At 38.9% G+C, this 20508-nt stretch overlaps 1 protein-coding gene across 1 annotated transcript; it reads right to left on the reverse strand.

The window, feature by feature from the left end:
• Positions 1 to 269: 269 nt before the first annotated feature.
• Positions 270 to 16033, reverse strand: LOC135205430 (uncharacterized). Its single transcript, XM_064236006.1, has 7 exons — positions 14804 to 16033; positions 13330 to 14547; positions 7652 to 7887; positions 7051 to 7512; positions 5573 to 5737; positions 4804 to 4877; positions 270 to 4536 (listed from the first exon to the last, which is right to left on the reverse strand). The coding sequence occupies exons 1-7, from the start codon at positions 15699 to 15701 to the stop codon at positions 4326 to 4328; spliced, it is 3264 nt and encodes a 1087-aa protein (XP_064092076.1). The 5' UTR covers positions 15702 to 16033; the 3' UTR covers positions 270 to 4325.
• Positions 16034 to 20508: the final 4475 nt, after the last annotated feature.

Consider the following 20508-nt stretch of genomic DNA (forward strand, 5'->3'; position numbering starts at 1 on the left):
TCTCAGGAGGAGAAAAAGATGAAGTGTGTATATATATATATAATATATATGTGTGTGTGTGTGTGTGTGTGTGTGTGTATGCACAGAAAGCCCTTAGCTATTAGTATGAAAATTGATAAGCATGAAGTTATATGAAATATATTGTGTATATGTACACATAATATAAGCGCACAGATGGAATTAACATGTAGGTGGTAACCATTTATCTAAACAGCTGGGCCAGGGAAGTGGTAAGAGTATATGAAAAGGTATTCAATAAAACACATCCATTAAAAATGCTGCCTTTATTTCAGCAACGGTTGTACATAAAAAAAGATAAATTGTCTGATACGAGAATTCGAAAGAAGTCTCCAATTCTCGTAGACTGGAGTCGAACATTATAAAAATATCACATTGTTCATATTAGTAGCCATTAAATAAATTTGGATAAATAATAGCATTAATAAATATAGAGACAGTTTGGTCATTAAGTGTAAATAACTGGTAGGGATGATGGAGAACAGATTGTAGCATTGGCTAGGCTATGTTCACCGTTACGACAGAAATAAATTGTACAAAAATATACACAGTAAAATGTTTGCTGAACTTTGCCTATAAAAAACAGTATCATAAAAAAACCTGAGTGAGGAATTATTCAGCATTTATAGACGACGTGATCCTGAGCGCTTTCTAAAAGGACGCTTTTGAACACGTCAATACTGACGGGTTTGTGTTCAACTCGAATGTCAGGGGCTGAACGTGGCCACCGGGAATTGACAGTAATTTTAGATCAAATGTTTCCTGGTGTTCTCAGAATTATTCTGTTTCAATTTCTTAATTTATATGAAAGATGGGTAGGTAGATAGATATGGGAATGATCGATCAAGCGTAGTTGAAGAGCCTCTAAATGTTACAATTCATTCAGCCTCTGAATTCAAGAATCGATTTTAGTAAAATAGAAAATTACGTTTAAGAACGATTATTATCGCTTGTTACGACGAACAAACGCTGTATTTATATGTGGTGAATCTAGATATAAGCTTATAATAATGATTATAATACATCAAACCTTCTTTTGTTTGATCCAAAGGATAAGTTGGGAAATCGAGTGATTTATATGAAGTCACATCTGACTGAGAGGGATTTTTTTTAATGTAGGTCATTTATTAAATAGTTAGGTGATTAAATAAATAAATAAATAAATAAATAAATACGAATTAAGAGTAGGGTCGATATACAAGTAAATAGTAAATACTTGCTACAATGGGAATTGGCGAATTTAAATCCTTCAGATTCATGTCATCATAGTACTAAACGTACGTTTGAATATTTGCTGCTATATGCGTATAAAATACTACTACGGACTATATTTACAAAAGAGGCGGTTTCCAGGAAGGAGCTGGAATCGGCAACGACGACCAAAAGCGACCAAAACAAACTGGAAATGCCAATGGGATTCCAGGTCCGGTCGTCAATGGGTCGCTCGCATCGCTCAAGCAATGGCTGACCTAGATTCTAGATAGAGGGGCTCCTTTCTAGCACCGCTCCTTGAGAGAGAGAGAGAGAGAGAGAGAGAGAGTGAGATTGAGCTGGCTGTGTGTGTGTGTGAGAGAGAGAGAGAGAGAGAGAAAGTTTCTTTCACCTGTAACAATAGATAGAGGATGGGTGTCGGTCTATGGCCCAGGGCCTGTCAGGAGAGGTGTGCACCTTCCCAAAACCGGTTTTCCTAACGGTGCATCTCTCTCTCTCTCTCTCTCTCTCTCTCTCTCTCTCTCTCTCTCTCTCTCTGGGAGGAAGAAGATCGCCACATAACCCTGTTCCTGTGCTACCCACCTTCCTCTCCTCCTCGACCCTAGACCGACCTTCTCGATTGCTTACTGCTTCGTGAAGATTTGCAGTCTTGTACACACACCCGTCGCATTGTTTCTCTCGCTTCCGTCAAAGAAATCGTGGAGATTTTTTTTCTTGAACAATCGAAGAATCTGCTTGCATGAAGTATGTTTGTTAAGTCTTTGACCGTGAAAGCAAACACCGGCAAAGAAACAAACGAATGTTTGCGCGGTGACGCTGGAACCTGCATCTTGCCTTACTTTCTGTATCCTCATAACCTTGGCACACCTTCCGTCATAAATAACCTGCAACGGCCGGAGAGAGAGAGAGAGAGAGAGAGAGAGAGAGAGAGAGAGAGAGAGAGAGAGAGAGAGAGAGAGAGAGAGAGAGAGAGATATGATGAAGAGATGACGATATACTTTGGTGTGATTGAACTTCGAAAAAATATGAAGCCAAAGAACAAATCTGTAATTGATGCGCACGGATGAGCTGTGTTGGTGTATGATGAATTTCTTATGCACGATGAGTGACGTGTGACAGATGATGAGTGAAGTGAATTGAAACAGGGAGTGAGTGACGCATGTATTTGTCATCACGAAGATTGGAAGAAAATTTCGGGGCAATAACGAATTTTAGAAATTTATCTAGATTATGTTTTTTCTTCTTCCTTTTTGTAGAATTTGAATAAGTAATACTTCTCGGGGGTGAAGAATTTGTTATTACGGAATAAACAGGAGTGGACTTAATGGCATCCGGATTTCTTGGCATGATGCCGTTAAAGAGAAAACTACCCCCAAGGTATGTAGTAACCAGTGAGAGCCAGAACTACCTGTATGTGTGACGTCAGAATATCACCTTTCGGGAAACGGTAAACTTTATAGAGGAAGAATTAGAAGGAGAAGGCGGAGGAAGGAGGGGATAGAGTGGCACGAGCTGATTGATAAAAAAAATGAAAATAAAAAAAAAATAATCCCCATAAATGGGAGAGCCACGACGACATTCTGACCTGGTTCCTCCCGTGTCCACTGACACACTGAACTAGTGCCGGCTGGAGGGTGAACTTTTATCGTCTTCAAGCAAAATCCAAGCAGTGCTTCGCTCCAATGACGTCATCAAATGAATAAAATAAAATAAAGAGCTTATGGGCAGACGGAGAAAGCTGACTCTAAAAACAATGTCATTGTTTTAATTGTTATGGTGGTGATTGGGAGGTGATTTTGTAATGGGGATTGTGAAAATTATTTGTGATGGTGGAGGTCAATGATTGTGATGGTTAAATGATAAGGGTCAGGGTGATTGACACTGATTCTGATAATTGAATAGAGAAAAGGTAATGATTATTGTAATGATGATGATGATGAATGGAGCTGATGGTAACTGGTGAATATAATGAAATGATTCATGAAAATCAAGAGAATGAACAATGATAATGAAAATGATCTTGTGATGTTGATGGCCAGTGACAATGACGTTAATTGTTCGTGACAATGATGTTGATACGATGATAATGCTCAGTGAGAGTGATGCCAGTCATAGTGACGACAACAATGAATTAGAATAATGAATGTGATCATGAATGTTAAAATGAGAGACTGATGAACTGCCTCTTTGAAGATAACGAGATAGGAAAGTGTATGTGGGTGTTTGTAGCTATGATGATCACCAGAGTGTGATGAATAATTGGCTTACGCTTGATCCGATTGCAGTGGTGAATGAGTGAATGATGAGGCACTAATGTGGGTGATGAATGAGTGAGTGACGGATGCAGGTGGATGAGAACAGGCCGAAAGAAATCTTCAAGAGATGAAAAATGTCGTTGGTGATTGGCGAAGAGCTTGATGTAAGGATGATGTGCTCTCTCTCTCTCTCTCTCTCTCTCTCTCTCTCTCTCTCTCTCTCTCTCTCTGTTTTTCCTGGAAACGGTTCAAGAAAAATGAATAAGCGAGTCCACTTTGTTATTTACCGGCACTTTTCCTAGAAGTGTTTGCTGTTTCCTGTTGACTGGGTGCCATATCTCTTTTAGTAAGCCACCGTGGACTTAGATTTAAGCAGAAGTTATAAAAGAAGTGTCTTAAGTAGGCCTAGGTGCATTCATTCGATTATCTTAATAGGCCTAGATTCATTCATTCGAGTGTCTGAGTAGGCGTAGATGCATTAATTCTCTGTAAGAGTGACAACTCGTTCTGTATCCGTTATCAGGCTTCACCCAAGAGCCGTGAGCGACACTGTAATTTACATTCATCCGTTTAGTTATGTATTTTTTCACTTTTTGTCACCTCGGAGGCGTATCCAAAAAAAAAAAAAAAAGCCAGCCTTTTTCCCGCCTCTGTCAGAGAGCAGCCCTTTAGCTCGAAATCTGTAATTTATTCCGTTTGTTTTTTTGTTCGTAGAATTTTTAGTGTTTTGGTACCTCGGAGGCCTTTCCAAACCAAGCAACTATTGTTTACAACTCGACTTTGTTTTCCCGCCACTGTCAAAGGGGAGCTATTCGTTCATTTATCTTTTTCCTTTTTTTCTTAGCTCGAGGCCGCGTTCATAAGCAGAGACACCTTCTGGAAAGCGTTCATAATGGGCTTGTGTGAGAGCTGGGTCGTATCGATTTCGCACTGTGGGTATTTGGCGTTGCAGTCTGACCCATCTTGACCTTCTCTGGCGGCCTTCAGGTACCTGAAGAAGCGCAGGATTCTTTCGTCGGATACTTTGGGTTTCTGGAGTTCCTCCAGTCTCCTGTGAAATGAGTAATAATAATAATAATAATAATAATAATAATAATAATAATAATAATAATAATAATAATAATAATGCAGCCATTGGACTCTTGTTGGTCTAAGTAGGCAAAGTAATTATTAGATAAAAATCCAAACAGAAAATATATCATAGTAGTCAAGTGATTAATTGAATATATATTTAAACAGAAACTGTATCGTGGAAAATGCTAAATTATCTATCGTGCGAAATCGCAGTCGCTCACGAGAGAACATCACGACGACTTACACAGTCAGTTGGCGAGAGAGGAAGTCGCTGTACGGAGTGTAAACATCCGGGTTCTTGTAGATGTTGCAGACGACCTGGAAAACGAGAAGAAGAGTCGCTTTCAGTTCTCTTTCTCTTTCTCTCTCTCTTTCTCTCTCTCACACAGAGATACACATTGATTATTGTTGGCTTCTGTGACTTTCCAGTTGTTCTGACTCCTTTTTATTGGTTTGAAATTAATCACCAAATCAATCAGGCATGCAAGCAACCTGTCAACCAATCAGTCACTCGAGCAAGCAAGCTGCCAATCAGTCATTTAAGCAGGCAAGCAGTCAGTCTTTCAATCAGTCAATCACTCAAGCAAGCAACCGGACAATCAGTCAGTCAATCAGTCAATAAATCAGTCAAGCAAGGAATCAGCCAGTTAGTCAATTAACCTCTCAGTCAGTCAAGCAATCAATGAGTGAATGAATCAATCAATCGCTCAAGCAAGCAGTTAATCAGTTAACCACTCAATAAGTCAAGCAATCAACCAGTCAATCAGCCAGTCAATCAATCAATCAATCAATCAGTCACTCAAGCAAGCAAGCAAGCAGTTAGTCAGTTAACCATTCAATCGTTCAAGCAATCAAAACATCAATCAATCAATCAATCAATCAATCAAGCAAGCAGTCAGTCAATTAACCAATCAATCAGTCAAGCAATGAATCCATCAGTCAGTCAGTCAGTCAATCAGTTAATCACTCAAGCAAGCAAACAAGCAAGCTGTCAGCCAGTCAGCCAATCTCACCTGCTCCCTGCATCCCTCGTCCTCCACTCCCAGCTGGTGGAAGATGACGTCAACTCGAGAAAGTCTGGAGCCGTAGAAGGGGTCGAGGGCGTAGATGGGCATCGGGGTCGTTGTCGTCGGCGTCGCCGTGGGCTCGCTAGCTGGCCTGGGCCCAAGTCCGAAGCCCTGGGAGGAGGGAGGGAGAGAGAAGGAGGCGCGTGTTTGAGGAGAAACTTTGGCTCGTCGGGTGAAGAAGGAGGAGGAGTCCGTTTGACGGGGTCGAGGAACAATTTTTTGTATTATTATTTTTTTTTTTTCGATGGAATGTTTATTCAGATGGATGAAAGAATGTTTACTTTTTATGGATGAATGTTTCTGTAGATGGATGACATGGAAGGAAGACTGTTTATGGAGATGGATGAGAAAATGTTTTTTGTTAATAAATGAGTGTTTTTGTTGATGAATGGAATGGATGGGAGACTGTTTTTGTAGATGGATGAAAAAATGCTTTTGTTGATGGATGAATGTTTTTGTAGATGGCTGAAATGGATGGAAGACTGTTTATGTAGATGGATGAGAGAATGTTTATGTGGATGGGTGGAAGTGGTGTTGAAGATGGCTGGAAGAATGTTTTGTAGATGGATGAATATTTTTGTAGATGGGTGGAGATATGTTTATGTAGATGGATGAAAGACTTTTTGTAGGTGGGTGGAAGAATGTTTTGTAGATGGATGAAAATGGATGGAAGACTGTTTATATAGATGGATGAAATGGATGGAAGAATATTTATGTAGATGGATGAAATAATGTTGGTTGATAGGTTCCTGAAAGTCTTTGTGGTATATGAATAGAGGTGTTTTGATAATTAATGACAATTATTCATAAACGGGAGAATAAAGAATTTTTTTTTGTGACAAAATGTTTACGCAGATGGATGAAAAAGTACATACTTTATCATGGATACATATAAGACCATGGAATAATTGTTTGATGACCGAAGCTATAAGTTAATGGAGAATCAAGATAAATAACTGGAAGAAAATGGTCTTCAGGACCTTCAAACATCCAAATTTGAGATGTAAGTCCCATTATGTAGAATGTTTCGAAATTTCTTAATCACAAATTAGGGTTTATAATCCAAAAGTTAAGTTTGCTTGTGTAGCTCACTCTATACTACTGGGCATATCAGCAAAGTCTTAGAACACAAATATATTCATAAGGAATTTACTGAGATAAGTCTTTATCATTTAATTACAAGCAAATTGAGAGTGTTTTTACAGAAGAAAAGCACCTGTTGTTATTTTAAGATGAGTTTTGCATGAATCTAACGAGTTACATGGAGGGATGACTTCTCTTTAGTTTCCTTGAAAAGGGAATTGGTGCAAAAATTATGTGAAAAGTGAGTAAAATAACAGGATTGAAAACAGCTATAGATAGGTGAATAGATAAGCAGATAGGTAGGGCAAAGTATTTTAAAAACTACTATATAAATAATTTACCTGGGCTGGCCTGTGGTCCACTATTTTGATGTTGGTCGGGAGGTTTGTTCTGACGAAGCCTCCGTCCTGATTTGCCACTAGTGCCTGCTGACTAGGGAACTCCTGAATGGCAGGCTGTATTACAGGCCTTTGCTGTTGCTGCGTCAGGGCCGCTTGTTGTTGCTGTGCTAAGGCTGCTTGCTGTTGCTTTGCTAGTGCCGCTTGTTGCTGCTGTGCCAAAGCTGCCTGCTGTTGTATGATAGCTGCTTGCTGTTGTGCAGCTTGTTTCTGTGGCTGCAACAGAGGTACAGCTGGTTGGATGACAGGCCCTGTCGGCTGTCGTGGAGCTTCCTGTACAGAATATTGTACTAAAGGTGCCTTTTGCACTGCAGATGGAGTTGATGGAGGAGGAAGAGGAGCAGCCGTCGTTTGTTCTAAGGGCAGTGGCTGATGTACAGGCAGACTCTGCTGTGTCTTCACTTGCTGCTCAGTAGAGAAAAAGAGATTTTTTAATCAGAAGAAGAAAGATAGTCTGATAGAGCTTTAGAGTTAGTTTAGCAGAGGATATAGAAGATTTACCCAATCAAATAACTTTTTTCATCTAGTGACCCTCTGGACTTACATTAGAGATCTGCTGCAGACTCGGGGAAGATTGTTGGTGTCTCTGAGGCCTCTTCAGCTCACGAAGGGAATCTTCCTTAGCTTCTGGGGCATTGGGCACCACGAAAGAAGAGGACGTGACGACTCTCACCGACTTCTGAGTGGCTGTTCGAACGAACACAGCTGGTCTAGAAGTCACGATGGTCGCTGGAGTCGTGGCTGGTGCTGGAGTTGGTCCGGCTGTGGTCTTGAACACGCCTGTCGAGATAAAAAATGGGTTGGGTAAATAAAAGGGTATAGATAATTGTACCTAAGTACACAAGTATATGCGCGTTTTTATACGGTAATGATATTTAAATACACGTTCACACACTTTTATATATATTGTATGTATATATATATATAGGCTATGCAGGTATATCACATTCATCCATTCAGGAAATCGCAGACAACCACATCAGAAGAATAATTTATTAGAGACGTTTCGCACATACAATGTGCATCTTCAGTCTGTTGAGATAAAAAACACATACATATTAGCATTCAATAATAGCAGGATTCTCAATATAGTAAAAAGACTAAAATTAACTTAAAATTGACATAAAGGACTAAAAATTGACAAGTAAAACTAAAAAGTAAAAAGTACAAATAAAAAAAAAAACAAAAAACAAATACCAAGGCGCAACCAACCGTTAGTTGAGAAGGAAGGAGGTAGAATGACTAGACTTGGGCAAGAAGTTAAAACGTTGACTATGCCAGATAAAGCGGAGAAGATGAAACTCCACTATTCAACGAGGGAACAAGACGTTTAATATATAATGACTCTAGAGTGGTTATGTAATCAGAGTCTTTTAACCGAGCCTAAAATAGAGAAGTGTTGTTTCTTCACCTCTATCTTGCAATTGATTGCGTGGTTTTTATGTTTGAGTGTTCAGGCCTACTTAATTAATTTTTGACCGGTACTGAAACTAAAGCCCCATGTGACTGCAGTATCTCATCTGCAGCAGCCTCCTAGTCGATCCAAACGTAAATTCCGGGACATCCCGGGCACGTAAATTTGTATACCACGTTGGATCGCATGAACTGCTGCAGACGATCTTTTGAAGCAGAAAAAAGAGCCTATTTTGCATGGGTTGTTAGATATAAGTTTTATATTTAGACAGGGAATTTCACTTTCTATGATTCTAATAATTTTTATAGTCTTGTCAAAGAGTTTTTAAGCTTAACGCAATCTCCACTCTGGTTCATAGAGCAATAAAATACTCATCAAACTGGGATATCTTTCATAAAGAAATTGAATTTTTATCTAATATCTTCAACGCAAACTCGTACCCTAAGAATGTATTTTTTAATATTGTTAACAAACTTTTAACTTTGCATGTTTTAAACCACCCCATTACCAATGATAGGCGTACCAAAGAAACTAATGTATGCCTCCATACCATATATATACAATAGCAAATTTTCACAAACACCTAACTAGAATCATAGAAATGAAATTCCCTGTCTAAATATAAAACTTATATCTAACAACCCATGCAAAATAGGCTCTTTTTTCTGCTTCAAAGATCGTCTGCAGCAGTTCATGCGATCCAACGTTGGTATAACAAATTTACGTGCCCGGGATGTCCCGGAATTTACGTTGGATCGACTAGGAGGCTGCTGCAGATGAGATCTGCAGTCACATGGGCTTTAGTTTCAGGACCGGTCAAAATTAAGTAGGCCTGAACACTCAAACATAAAAAACCACGCAATCAATTGCAAGATAGAGGTGAAGAAACAACACTCTCTATTTTTAGGCTCGTTAAAGACTCTGATTACATAACCACTCTAGAGTCATTATATATTAAACGTCTTGTTCCCTCGTTGAATAGTGGAGTTTCATCTTCTCCGCTTTATCTGGCATAGTCAACGTTTTAACTTCTTGCCCAGTCTAGTCATTCTACCTCCTTCCTTCTCAACTAACGGTTGGTTGCGCTTGGTATTTGTTTTTTTATTTGTACTTTTTACTTTTTAGTTTTACTTGTCAATTTTTAGTCCTTTATGTCAATTTTAAGTTAATTTTAGTCTTTTTACTATATTGAGAATCCTGCTATTATTGAATGCTAATATGTATGTGTTTTTTTATCTCAACAGACTGAAGATGCACATTGTAGTGCGAAACGTTCTCCTAATAAATTATTCTTCTGAGTGGTTGTCTGCGATTTCCTGAATGGTATATATATATATATATATATATATATATATATATATATATATATGTGTGTGTGTGTGTGTGTATATATATATATATATATTATATATAATATATATATGTATATATATACACTATAGGACATTTTCTCCATAGGAGGGTGGTGTTACCTTAAGTATTTATCTTTTTGCTTTCAATGCAAAGTCCATAGGGATGAGATTATTTTGGTTTCAACTTGACACTTTTGCCATCTAATTGCAGGGAAGAAGGGAAGATGCTGTTACTAAAAGATGTACTCATCTGATTCTCAGCGAGAATTTAAAGGCGTGGCTGCTCAACCTTGCTGTGACCCACCACAGTCGCTTAACTATCGAAAGCATCTCTTGTCTTTAGTTAAGAAGGAGGCTACATATTTTCGCTGGGGATTCTATTGTTGTTTCTCTGACTACAGAGGCAAGCAGCATGGCCGTAAGACTGCGATACGCACATACACACACGCCCACTCACACATGTACAATATAGATATTGTATATATAATGTACATTATATTATTATCTAATATATCGTAAGATATATAATGTATGTACGTGACGTGTAGATATATTATTATAATATAATGTGTATATATATATATATGTATATATATATGTATAATATATATATATATATATATATGTGTGTGTGTGGTATATATATATATATATATATATATATATATATATATATATATATATATAATGTTAATACTTCGTACACAAACATAACATCCTTGGTACGTTAAAGAACTCAAGTTCTAATCTCGCACAGTGGCAACAATAAACATATAACGAAAAACCAGGCAGTGTAACTCTAAATTTATTTTTTGTGGGCAACAATGATAGTCTTTAGGTAATAAACACCCCGTTTAGACTTGAAGTTAAGCCTCAGGCAGAGGACTAGCATTTCAGACCCTCTCTTATATTACCGCAGATTTTGACCTTATGAATAAATTGTATCAAAAGAAAGCATAGAAAATTTGTACTTAATTGCTTCATGATATTGTACTCCGTAGGGGGTTAGTGCTGTCAGTGCACCTCACGCGATGCACTGTTAGCATTTACTAAAGGTTCTTTGCTGAATCCCTTCAGGCCTTAGCTGCAATCCCTTTCATTCCTTTTATTGTACCTCCATTCACATTATATTTCTTCCATCTTGCCACCCATCCTCTCCCAACGATTATTTCACAGTGCAACTGCTTTGAGGTTTTCCTCCTGTTACACTTTTCATACCTACCTATTCTCAATTTCCTTTCCAGCGCTGAATGACCTCAAAGGTCCCAGCGCTTGGCCTAAAATCCATATTCCAATACATTCAAGATACTCTGTATTGATTCGCACTTTCTTGACCACTCGATGAATGGTGGCTCTTATAGAATCTTGCGATAAGCTGTTTAATATTCGGCTGTGTGATTCATAAGAAAACTGAAGGCAAATAAGGATTTGTCCAAGAACACTAAATACAGCTGCTTGAATTCAGGTATAGTCATTTTCGCTCTTTTCTCGTGACTGTTTTGGTAAACGACGTAAATCATATTGGCTTGTTTAAATGTTCATTGTTCGAATAGATTAGTCTCAGAGGCTTGGAATATTAACTCTTCCCAGTGTCACTACCTGATGTCGGACCCTCAAGTGATGACAGATTCCTAAGTTATTCCTTCTTTATTCAGTTAATTTTAGTCTAGTGGTTTGACACATTCTCTTTCAATCGGGCTTCAGCTGACCTTGAGGCTTTAGTATCTGAATTTTGATTACAGTTTATTTTCAGTTTTCTGTAAAAGAAAACTGTTGAGATGGCAATTAGTATGTCCGTCTGCACTTTTTCTCTCCACCCTCAGATCTTAAAGACTACTGAGGCTAGAGGGCTGCAAATTAGTATGTTAATCATCCACCCTCCAATCATCAAACATACCAAATTGCAGCCCTCTGGCCTTAGTATTTTTAATTTTATCTAAGGTTCAAGTTAACCGTGATCGTACGTCTGGCACCACCAGTAGGCCGTGACTGAAAGTTTCATGGGCCGTGCCTGAGAGTGTCATGAGCTGTGTCAGAGAGTTTCATACAGCATTATAAACCGTACAGAAATCTCGATTGCGCATTTTTATTTGTTTGCTTATCAGAATTGTTTCTTTAGCAAATAGTAAGACTGTGAAACTGATTCATTGTCTGTCTCTGATCAAGTACTGTGTACTTTTTTCTTTTGATTATTGGAGTCGTGGTATTAGTGAATGTCAGTTGAGAATGAATTCGTGTATATATATATATATATATTATATATATATATATATATATATACAAAATTATATATATATATATATATATATATTTATATAGTATATAAACACTTTTTTTTTATTGATTTTCATGAGGTGAAAACTGCTTATTCATAAAAAAGAGACGTGAATCAAACGATCAACTCAATATTTCCATTCCATTGCTACTGATTCACTCACCATCCATTACGAAAACTCGATCAGCATGTTTTTAGAGAGAGAGAGAGAGAGAGAGAGAGAGAGAGAGAGAGAGAAAGCAAGCGTGTTTTTACTCGCCAGAGTTCGTTGCCTTATGATCCACTTGCAGCAGCAGCAGCAGCAGCACCAACCCATTATGTGGGTCACTGAAGGGAATCAGTATGCGCCAGATACCAGCTCGATGTGTATTCGTCTTCCTGACTTTCGTTACTTCTTTATTTGAGGTTGTTTTTTGTTTATGCTGTTGTTACCGCTGGTTCTGCTGGTCGTTTTGCATCGGAGGATTTTTTTTTTCTTTTTATGCGTTTTGGTGTCGGATTGACGTGTGTGAATTGTTAATTTCCGTTAAATTCCTTTTAGTCTAGACCAACACTTTCTTGCCGATATTCTTTGGCTTTTCTGCAAACGATTCTTAGTTGTTTTCCTTACAAGAATGTTGTTGTTTCTGTTGTTCGTTTTGCTTCAGAGGATTTGTTGTTGCGTTTTTATTTACATAAAAATAACCTTTAGTCTAGACTTACATTCGTGATTCGTTTATTCTCGTTAAGTTTTACCTAACAAGAATACGTTGGCAACGACGAAAGTACACATTCTAGGCCCTAATTTTCCATCGCTGAAGGCAGTTTTAGTTCTTAACTTCCGTTCGAAAAATCTTTTATAATGGAACTTTGAAAGAACTCTGAGAAGAAATATTGTATGGAAAAATTGTCTGCTTTTTCATTTGTTTGTTTACCATACAGTAGCATACACAACAGTAATCATATATGTACTTGATTATATTGATGCTAACTATTTACGCTGGTTATTTTACTTGAATTCGTTAGGTGATTCCCTGATCTTTCTCGATCTCTTCAATACTTAAACTCACGAGGCCTTGTATTCATTTTCATACACTTACAGAAGCTCTCTCTCTCTCTCTCTCTCTCTGTCTCATTTTTTCAGAAACTGGTATTTCTTAAATGTAAGTTAAGCTATAAAAATCTGAGCAATTTCAACTTGCCTGATGTCACAGCTGAAACCTTGATGGTGGACGTCTCAGGTTCCTTCTTGGGCGCAGGAGCGGCTGATTCAGCAGTGGGAGAGGCGATGGGTTTGAACCCACCGGCCGTCTTTCCGAGGGCGTCAGGAGCATTCGAACTCTTGGGCGTGGGCGAGGACTCTGCAGAGAGTAAACTCTCCTCTCTTGGGGCTTTGAATTCACTCCTGTCGTTCGACGAGGGTGTGGTGCCAGGGTTTGTTGTAGAGGAATTGGGTTTGGTGATTGGTTTGAAGCCACGTTCCGTCTTAGGTACCTCTGTGGTTGATACGTAGACCGGTCTTGGATTTGGCACTTTTGACCTAGGCGCAAGGGTTGCTACGGATGATCTAGGGGTTGTGGGGGCACCGGTGGCTGGCGGAGGGCCAGGTCTGGTTGTCTGCGATGGCACATCTGATCCCTGGATGACCTTGAAGTGGCTGTCGCCTTTGTTTGCCTCGCTCTGGAATGTTCCGAAGGTGTTGGGCTTGCTCTCAGAAGTACTGATGATATTAGCACCAGAGTTGCGACCGCTGTCGAGTCTTGGGACGTCTGCAGGCGCTGGTGGGCGAAGGGGATTAGGGAAGACAATAGGAGGAGGTTGCTTTGGTAGTCTTTGCTTAGCTGGCAGGGGCTTTGCCAGAGGGTGCAGTGGCTTTTCTGGAACGGCCTTGGCGCTTTCCCGAAGTGGAGGGGGTGGTACCATAATGTCCAGGGAGGATGGTTGCACCTGAATCGTAGGCTGACGTGGAATGGGCTGATGTGGAACAGGGTGATGTGGTAATGGCTGGTGTGGTAATGGCTGGTTTGGTACAGGCTGGTGTGGTACAGGCAGGTGTTGTACAGGCTGGTGTTGATCAGACTGTTCTGGGACAGTGGGGGCGGCAAGAGGTCGCTCGTGATTCGGATAATGTTCATCGTAGTAGTTCTTGTACCTGAGGTACCAGTTGTTGTACCATTCACTGTAGCTCTTCTGGTATTCCTGGTACTCTTGGTCGATTTGCTGGTGTGGGACGTGTTCGGTTTCGTCCCTTCTCAGGTGGTGTGGTCTGAAGAAGGGGAGTTTGGGTGGTCTAAGGTAAGGGGAGAGGTTCGGGATGTAATGGTCCACACGTTCAAATTCTGGCTCGCTAGAGCCGGAGAAGAAGTAGGGAATGGAGAACAGACCCCCAATGAGAGCCATCCAGGTCATTGGTCCAATTGCTGTGGAAAAATAAACAATAAATTAGTTACATTACATTCGCCATTTTTTCTCTTTTGTGTGTTTTTCACTGACATATAGACTTGAAATGACTAAACTGATGAAAAAATTAATCGGAATTCGAGGTGATTTTATTGCAATGTAATTAAAACAATGTTTTTAAAATAAAAGGTTGTCAAAGTTCTGTAAACATTACTAATTTAGCCTCGATAATAGCTGAAAACCACTCTTAGCTGAACAACCATAATGGTTACTTACTTAAAATAGTCTGTACTGCGGGATCTGCTCTTGGCATGGCTATGTCAAACTGCTGGCTGGTGACCAGAGAGCGCCCTTCAATTTGATCAAGGGGCCTCTTGTCCAGGAACTCTTCCATTTCCTTTTGGTGAAGGAGGACACTCTCAGGCAGGACCATTTTGAATCTGTGGGAGGAAAGATAAGATTCGGCCATTTCAGCCAGGAGTTCGGTGTCCAAGTCATCTGCGTCAGGGCCCTCGAAAGCTCCTGTTAGTTTCTTGGCCATCTGGAGGAGGTTCTCACCAAGGTTCTCCTTGCCCAGGTACTTGAACCCGGTCTTGAAGGCGCTGATGCCCCCTGCTTTTAGGATGTCGGAGTATGAGGGCTTTTCCTTGTGCGTATAAGCGAGAACGATCGTCTTGAGGATTGGGATGAAGTTGTCCTTGTGGATGATGATGTCCTTGCCGCCGTGGATGGCCGACGGGACGTTGGCCTCGAACTCCTCTTGCGTTGCTGAATGAGGCACTTCGTCATCATCGCCTTCATCAAGGAAAGCCTCTTCATCTTCGTCATCAACATTCTCAGTTTCCTCTTCGTCACCAGCATCATCAAGATTTTCGTCTTCTGTCATGCTGTCGTCGGTTTCATCTCCCTCTACTTCCTCGCCATCATCCAAGGGCTCAGCATCCTCACCCTCGTCATCTGCCTCGTCAGTTTCATCGTCATCCGTCGATGTTGGTGGTTCCGTATTAGGCCAGTCTTCGTTGACCTCCTGAACGATTGCCGGAATATCTACCTCCCCAATTGAGGTCGATACCGGGACAGAATCGAGAACCTCCGATTCGTTTCCCGTTTTCAGAGGGATGGTCGTCGCTGTAGCGACGGCTATACTCACTGCTAAAATCGCCAACAACTTCATCTTTGGAAGTTTTGATTCGTAAGTGCGTTAATTTTTGACTTTTTTTTCACTTAATGAAATTTGGACATATTTCGGCACTCAAGATGCCTTTCCCTCCCACAATGTCAACTTAAATAAGTATTTAAAACTTTTAATAATATTTTGATCGTTGTCAACAGTTCGTCTCTCCTTGCACAACACAGATTATAAGTAGAAGTTTGTCTCTTTCGAACTATATTATATCACCATGCACACCTCCCCTCTTATAACATCTCTGTCTGTATCTGTCTCTCCCGCTCTGTCTGAGAGACGGGCTGATTTGAGCACTTCCAGCCTTGACTGTGACCGACGACTGACTGACCTAGTGTAGGGCAGCGTCCGGCCTTACCAAAGCCTCGTGGCAGACTTCCAGAATCCTCCGGCGGCGCGACCAATCCGAGATCGAGCCCCTCTCGCAGGAACCAATCACGTTCGAGCTCCGCTTCCTTAGCATGAGTTACCAACGCGCGGAGGAGGAAAGAAAGTTAGTTGGTTCATTCCGTACGTGCGTGCATTGCATATTTAAGCCAGCGCAAGCATTGGGTTTCTTTACGTGACAGTTTGGGAATCGGTAGAGAGAGGAGAGAGAGAGAGAGAGAGAGAGAGGGGGGGGGAGGGGGGGACGTCGTTCACACACAGCGAGAGCAAAAGTGTTCGAGGAATGTCTATAGAGTTTTGATTCTGAAATGAGTAAGGAGAGGTGACAGGAATGCGGATTTAATGGTGGGGCTTAGGCAGCTTTCTCTCTTTGGAGGCTTCGACACTTGTTGTATGATTAACGTTTCCTTTCGGGAGTTTTGGCTAGTGTTCGTTCACAAGAGAGAGAGAGAGAGAGAGAGAGAGAAGAAGAGAGAGCTCAGTATACGAAAAGTTTATATGTATATATATATATTATATATATATATATTATAATAAATATACATATATATATATTATAATAAATATACATATAATATGATATATATAACACACACAGGCACCACACACACACACATATATATATAGTCTCTCTCTCTCTCTCTCTCTCTCTCTGTCTCTTGAAATTTTTATCTCCCAAAGACTCCAAACTAATATTTTCCCCGCTTCATATTTTCATACTTGCATTATTATTTCGAAAGAGTTTATGAAATAATCGATTTCTTTCGTTTTCTCTGATTATTTTCCTCTTATTTGGTTCTCTCATGACGAACCCACCGATAACCTACGGTTCACTTCTCGAAAAGTTGCAAGGTCATGCAAAGCAATGCAATATGAGAGCTCAATGATATTTCATGAAATTTATTGTCGTTACCGTTATGATTTGCGTTTTATTCGTTTTTATCAAAGTTGATGAAAAAAGAACAGGGAATAAAATTGAAAGAATTAATTTAATTATTTTCCCTCATTTTGGTTATTTCTTTTCCATTTAATTCAGTCTAAACTTGTCTGTTTCGTGAGATTCTTGTCTTACTATTTTTGGCAGAAAAAGATGGACCCATCGGACATCAAATTTATAATGTTTTTTTTTCACTTTAAATCTTAATCCTGTCATTATTGAATCCTATCAGTATTAAATCCTATCATTATTGAGTCATATCAGTATTGAATTCTATCAGTATTAAATCCTATCAGTATTGAGTCAGTTCAGTATTGAATCTTATCAGTATTGAGTCCTATCAATATTGACTCAAATCAGTATTGAATCCTATAAACATTGGGTCCTGTTAGTATTGAGTCATATCAATATTGAATCCTATCAGTATTGAGTCCTATCAATATTGAGTCCTATCAGTATTGAATCCTATCAATATTGAGTCCTATCAGTATTGAATCCTATCAATATTGAGTCGTATCAGTATTGAATCCTGTCAATATTGAATTCGATCAGTATTGAATCTTTTCATTATTGAAACCTATCAATATTAAGTCCTGTCAGTAGTGAGTCTTATTAATATTGAATCATGTCAGTAAGGAATCCTCTCAGTATTAAATCCCATCAATATTGACATCTGGCATAGTTTAGAAAGGTTAAGGTCGATTCAATACGAAAAAATACTTTTTTCCCCTTGAACTGAGTGTAGGTTAGAAATATTCCAGAAGTGTAACCCTCAGCTACAAAAGTTCTAAGAGAAATAAAGGTAAACGTTGACCTCTGGCCTCATTTGGGGTCACAGGGTGATTTTGAATCATTTCAGTCTGTATTTGATGATTATGAGCATAAAGTGAATATGGCTAATACTGTATATAGGTAAGGCCGGTAGGTATTTCTCAGGTTCATAGTTATTATTTTCATTGTTATAGATTTTTGTCAGCTCAGCCAAGTATGAAAAACAGTTTTGTACATTTGATAGTAAAACCTGAAAGATTTGGTGTTTTAAATTAACTTTTGGTTCATCAACTGGTTAAAAGATTTGAATAATAATTTAAGTGCTCTCATGTTATGTAAGTAGATTAATGTCAAATTAATATTCATTTGAAATGTTACATGGGGAGATATGACAACAGGAACTACGCAATTGAAACTCTGTAGTCTATAATTGTGACTCTTCCCAAAGTAGACTAGAGCACTTTAATTATAGAATAATTGATAACTGATAATTTGATTCGATGCTTATGGATCTTGTACGTTTTTATGACTTTTCTAAATGGGACTGGGCGAGTACCTATCTTCATTACTGATTACAAGGATAGTTTAGCATTTATTGGACTCCTAACCTCAATAGGAGAGAGAGAGAGAGAGAGAGAGAGAGAGAGAGAGAGAGAGAGAGAGAGAGAGAGAGAGAGAGAGAGAGAGTCTTTGTGCTATTTTAAAACTCGATGATGCTTCCTGTTATTGTTGATTGTTTAACTTATTCTTTTGTAATGTGTGAAAGAAGATGATTACAGGAAAAAGGATGACAGTAATCCATCGCTGTGTAATACGCATTTAATTGGGCTTTCCCGCTTCCGCCTTAGGAAGTTAGGAAGGATATCGTAAGGTATCGCAGGGTATTGTAGGAGATCATTCACCTGTGACGCAAGATAAGAGTTTATATCAGGTTGCGAGGCCATCATGGGACTGGACAGCTCATTCTTCCTACTGTCTTTTGACAGAGAAAGTCTCCTTCTTGACAGGTGACTTGAACAGCCTGCTGTCACGGTAAGGCGCCATATCGATACCTATCATTATTCAAAGAAATTTCTTTTATCAACAATTTATCACCCGTAGGGGGAGAGAGCGGGGTGGTGCCATTCGTGCACCTCACGCGATGCACTGTAGGCAACACTTAAGTTTCTTTGCAGCAGTCCATTCGGCCCTTAGCTGCAACCTCTTTCATTCTTTTGACTGCACATCTCTTGTTTATATTAGCATTCTTCCAATCTTACTTTCGACTCCTAACGACTGTTCTATAGTGCGACTGCTTCGAGGTTTCCCTCCTGTTACACCTTTCAAACCACCTCTATTCTCAATTTTCATTTCAGCGCTGAATGACCTTATCATAGGCCCCAGCGCTTGGCCTTTGGCCTAAAATCTACGTTCCAGTCAACAATATATCTTATCAAGTTATTAATCATTTTTTGCTGTCACAGAGATTTCTTGTAGTTCAAGTACAGGTGAGTCGCTATGGCCAATATGACCAAATTCTGTATCTGCTTCCACTAATAAAGAATTTTTTTCAATGTTGTCGAATTGTCTGTGATAATTAATACACCACACCCTGTCGGATAACATTAATATTCCGATTATCGACAATTTGAAATCTCTGATTAAATACCGTAGAAATGTATGGCCATACCAGAGGCAATTTTCCATAATTTGAGCCTTTTCTGAAGAAGTGGTTCTTATCAATTTCTGACCTATTCATTTATTTATCTATTTTTATTTGGCTTAGCGCAGCGTCACTTCCTGTTTAATTGCTCCCAAATCTAAGGAAATGGGAGTTTCTTCAGGTTATGTCACACGTCATTGGGAAGCGCTGACCCAAGAACTCGGCGATATAGGATCGAAAATTGATTAGCAAGTGGAATGATTTTAATATATACATACACACACACACACACACACACACACATATATATATATATATATATATATATATATATATATATATATATATGTGTGTGTGTGTGTGTATATACGTGATAAATCCATAAATAAAGATAAATGCCACGAAGGAAAAATAGACGAAGGAGGTCTGCAAGATCTTTCGACTTTAAAAGTCCTTTACTGAGCAGATACTGACATAAATACAGAAAAGACAATACAGAGGTTCGTATACTAATCCCTTTATAATCCCTATCTGTCAGTTATACGAACCTTCTTGTATTGTCTTTTCTCGTATTTATGTCAGTATCTGCTCAGTAAAGGACTTTTAAAGTCGAAAGATCTTGCAAAGAGAAAAAAAAAAAAACCTCCTTCGTTTATTTTTCCTTCGTGGCATTTATCTTTATATATATATTATATATATATATATATATATATATATATATAACATACATATACAAATGAATATATATATATATATATATATTATATATATATATATATATATATATATATGTGTGTGTGTGTGTATGCGTCATTTTTAGCAGATACATATATAATTGCAATAGCCACAGTGCCCTCTTAACTTCTCGAATTCTTTGCGTTTTTTTGGATAAGATTGTCACGATACGACATAGCCTTAAGATCCAAGTGCAAGAAATATGATTTCTTCATATTTCTTGCACTTGGATCTTGAGGCTTTTTAGTGACAGGCGTTATCCAAAAAAGCGCGAAAGATTCGGGAAGTTAAGAGGGCATTGTGGATATTACAATTATATACGTAAA

The sequence above is a fragment of the Macrobrachium nipponense genome, chromosome 24, assembly GCF_015104395.2.
Source record: "Macrobrachium nipponense isolate FS-2020 chromosome 24, ASM1510439v2, whole genome shotgun sequence".
Lineage (NCBI taxonomy): Eukaryota > Metazoa > Arthropoda > Malacostraca > Decapoda > Palaemonidae > Macrobrachium > Macrobrachium nipponense.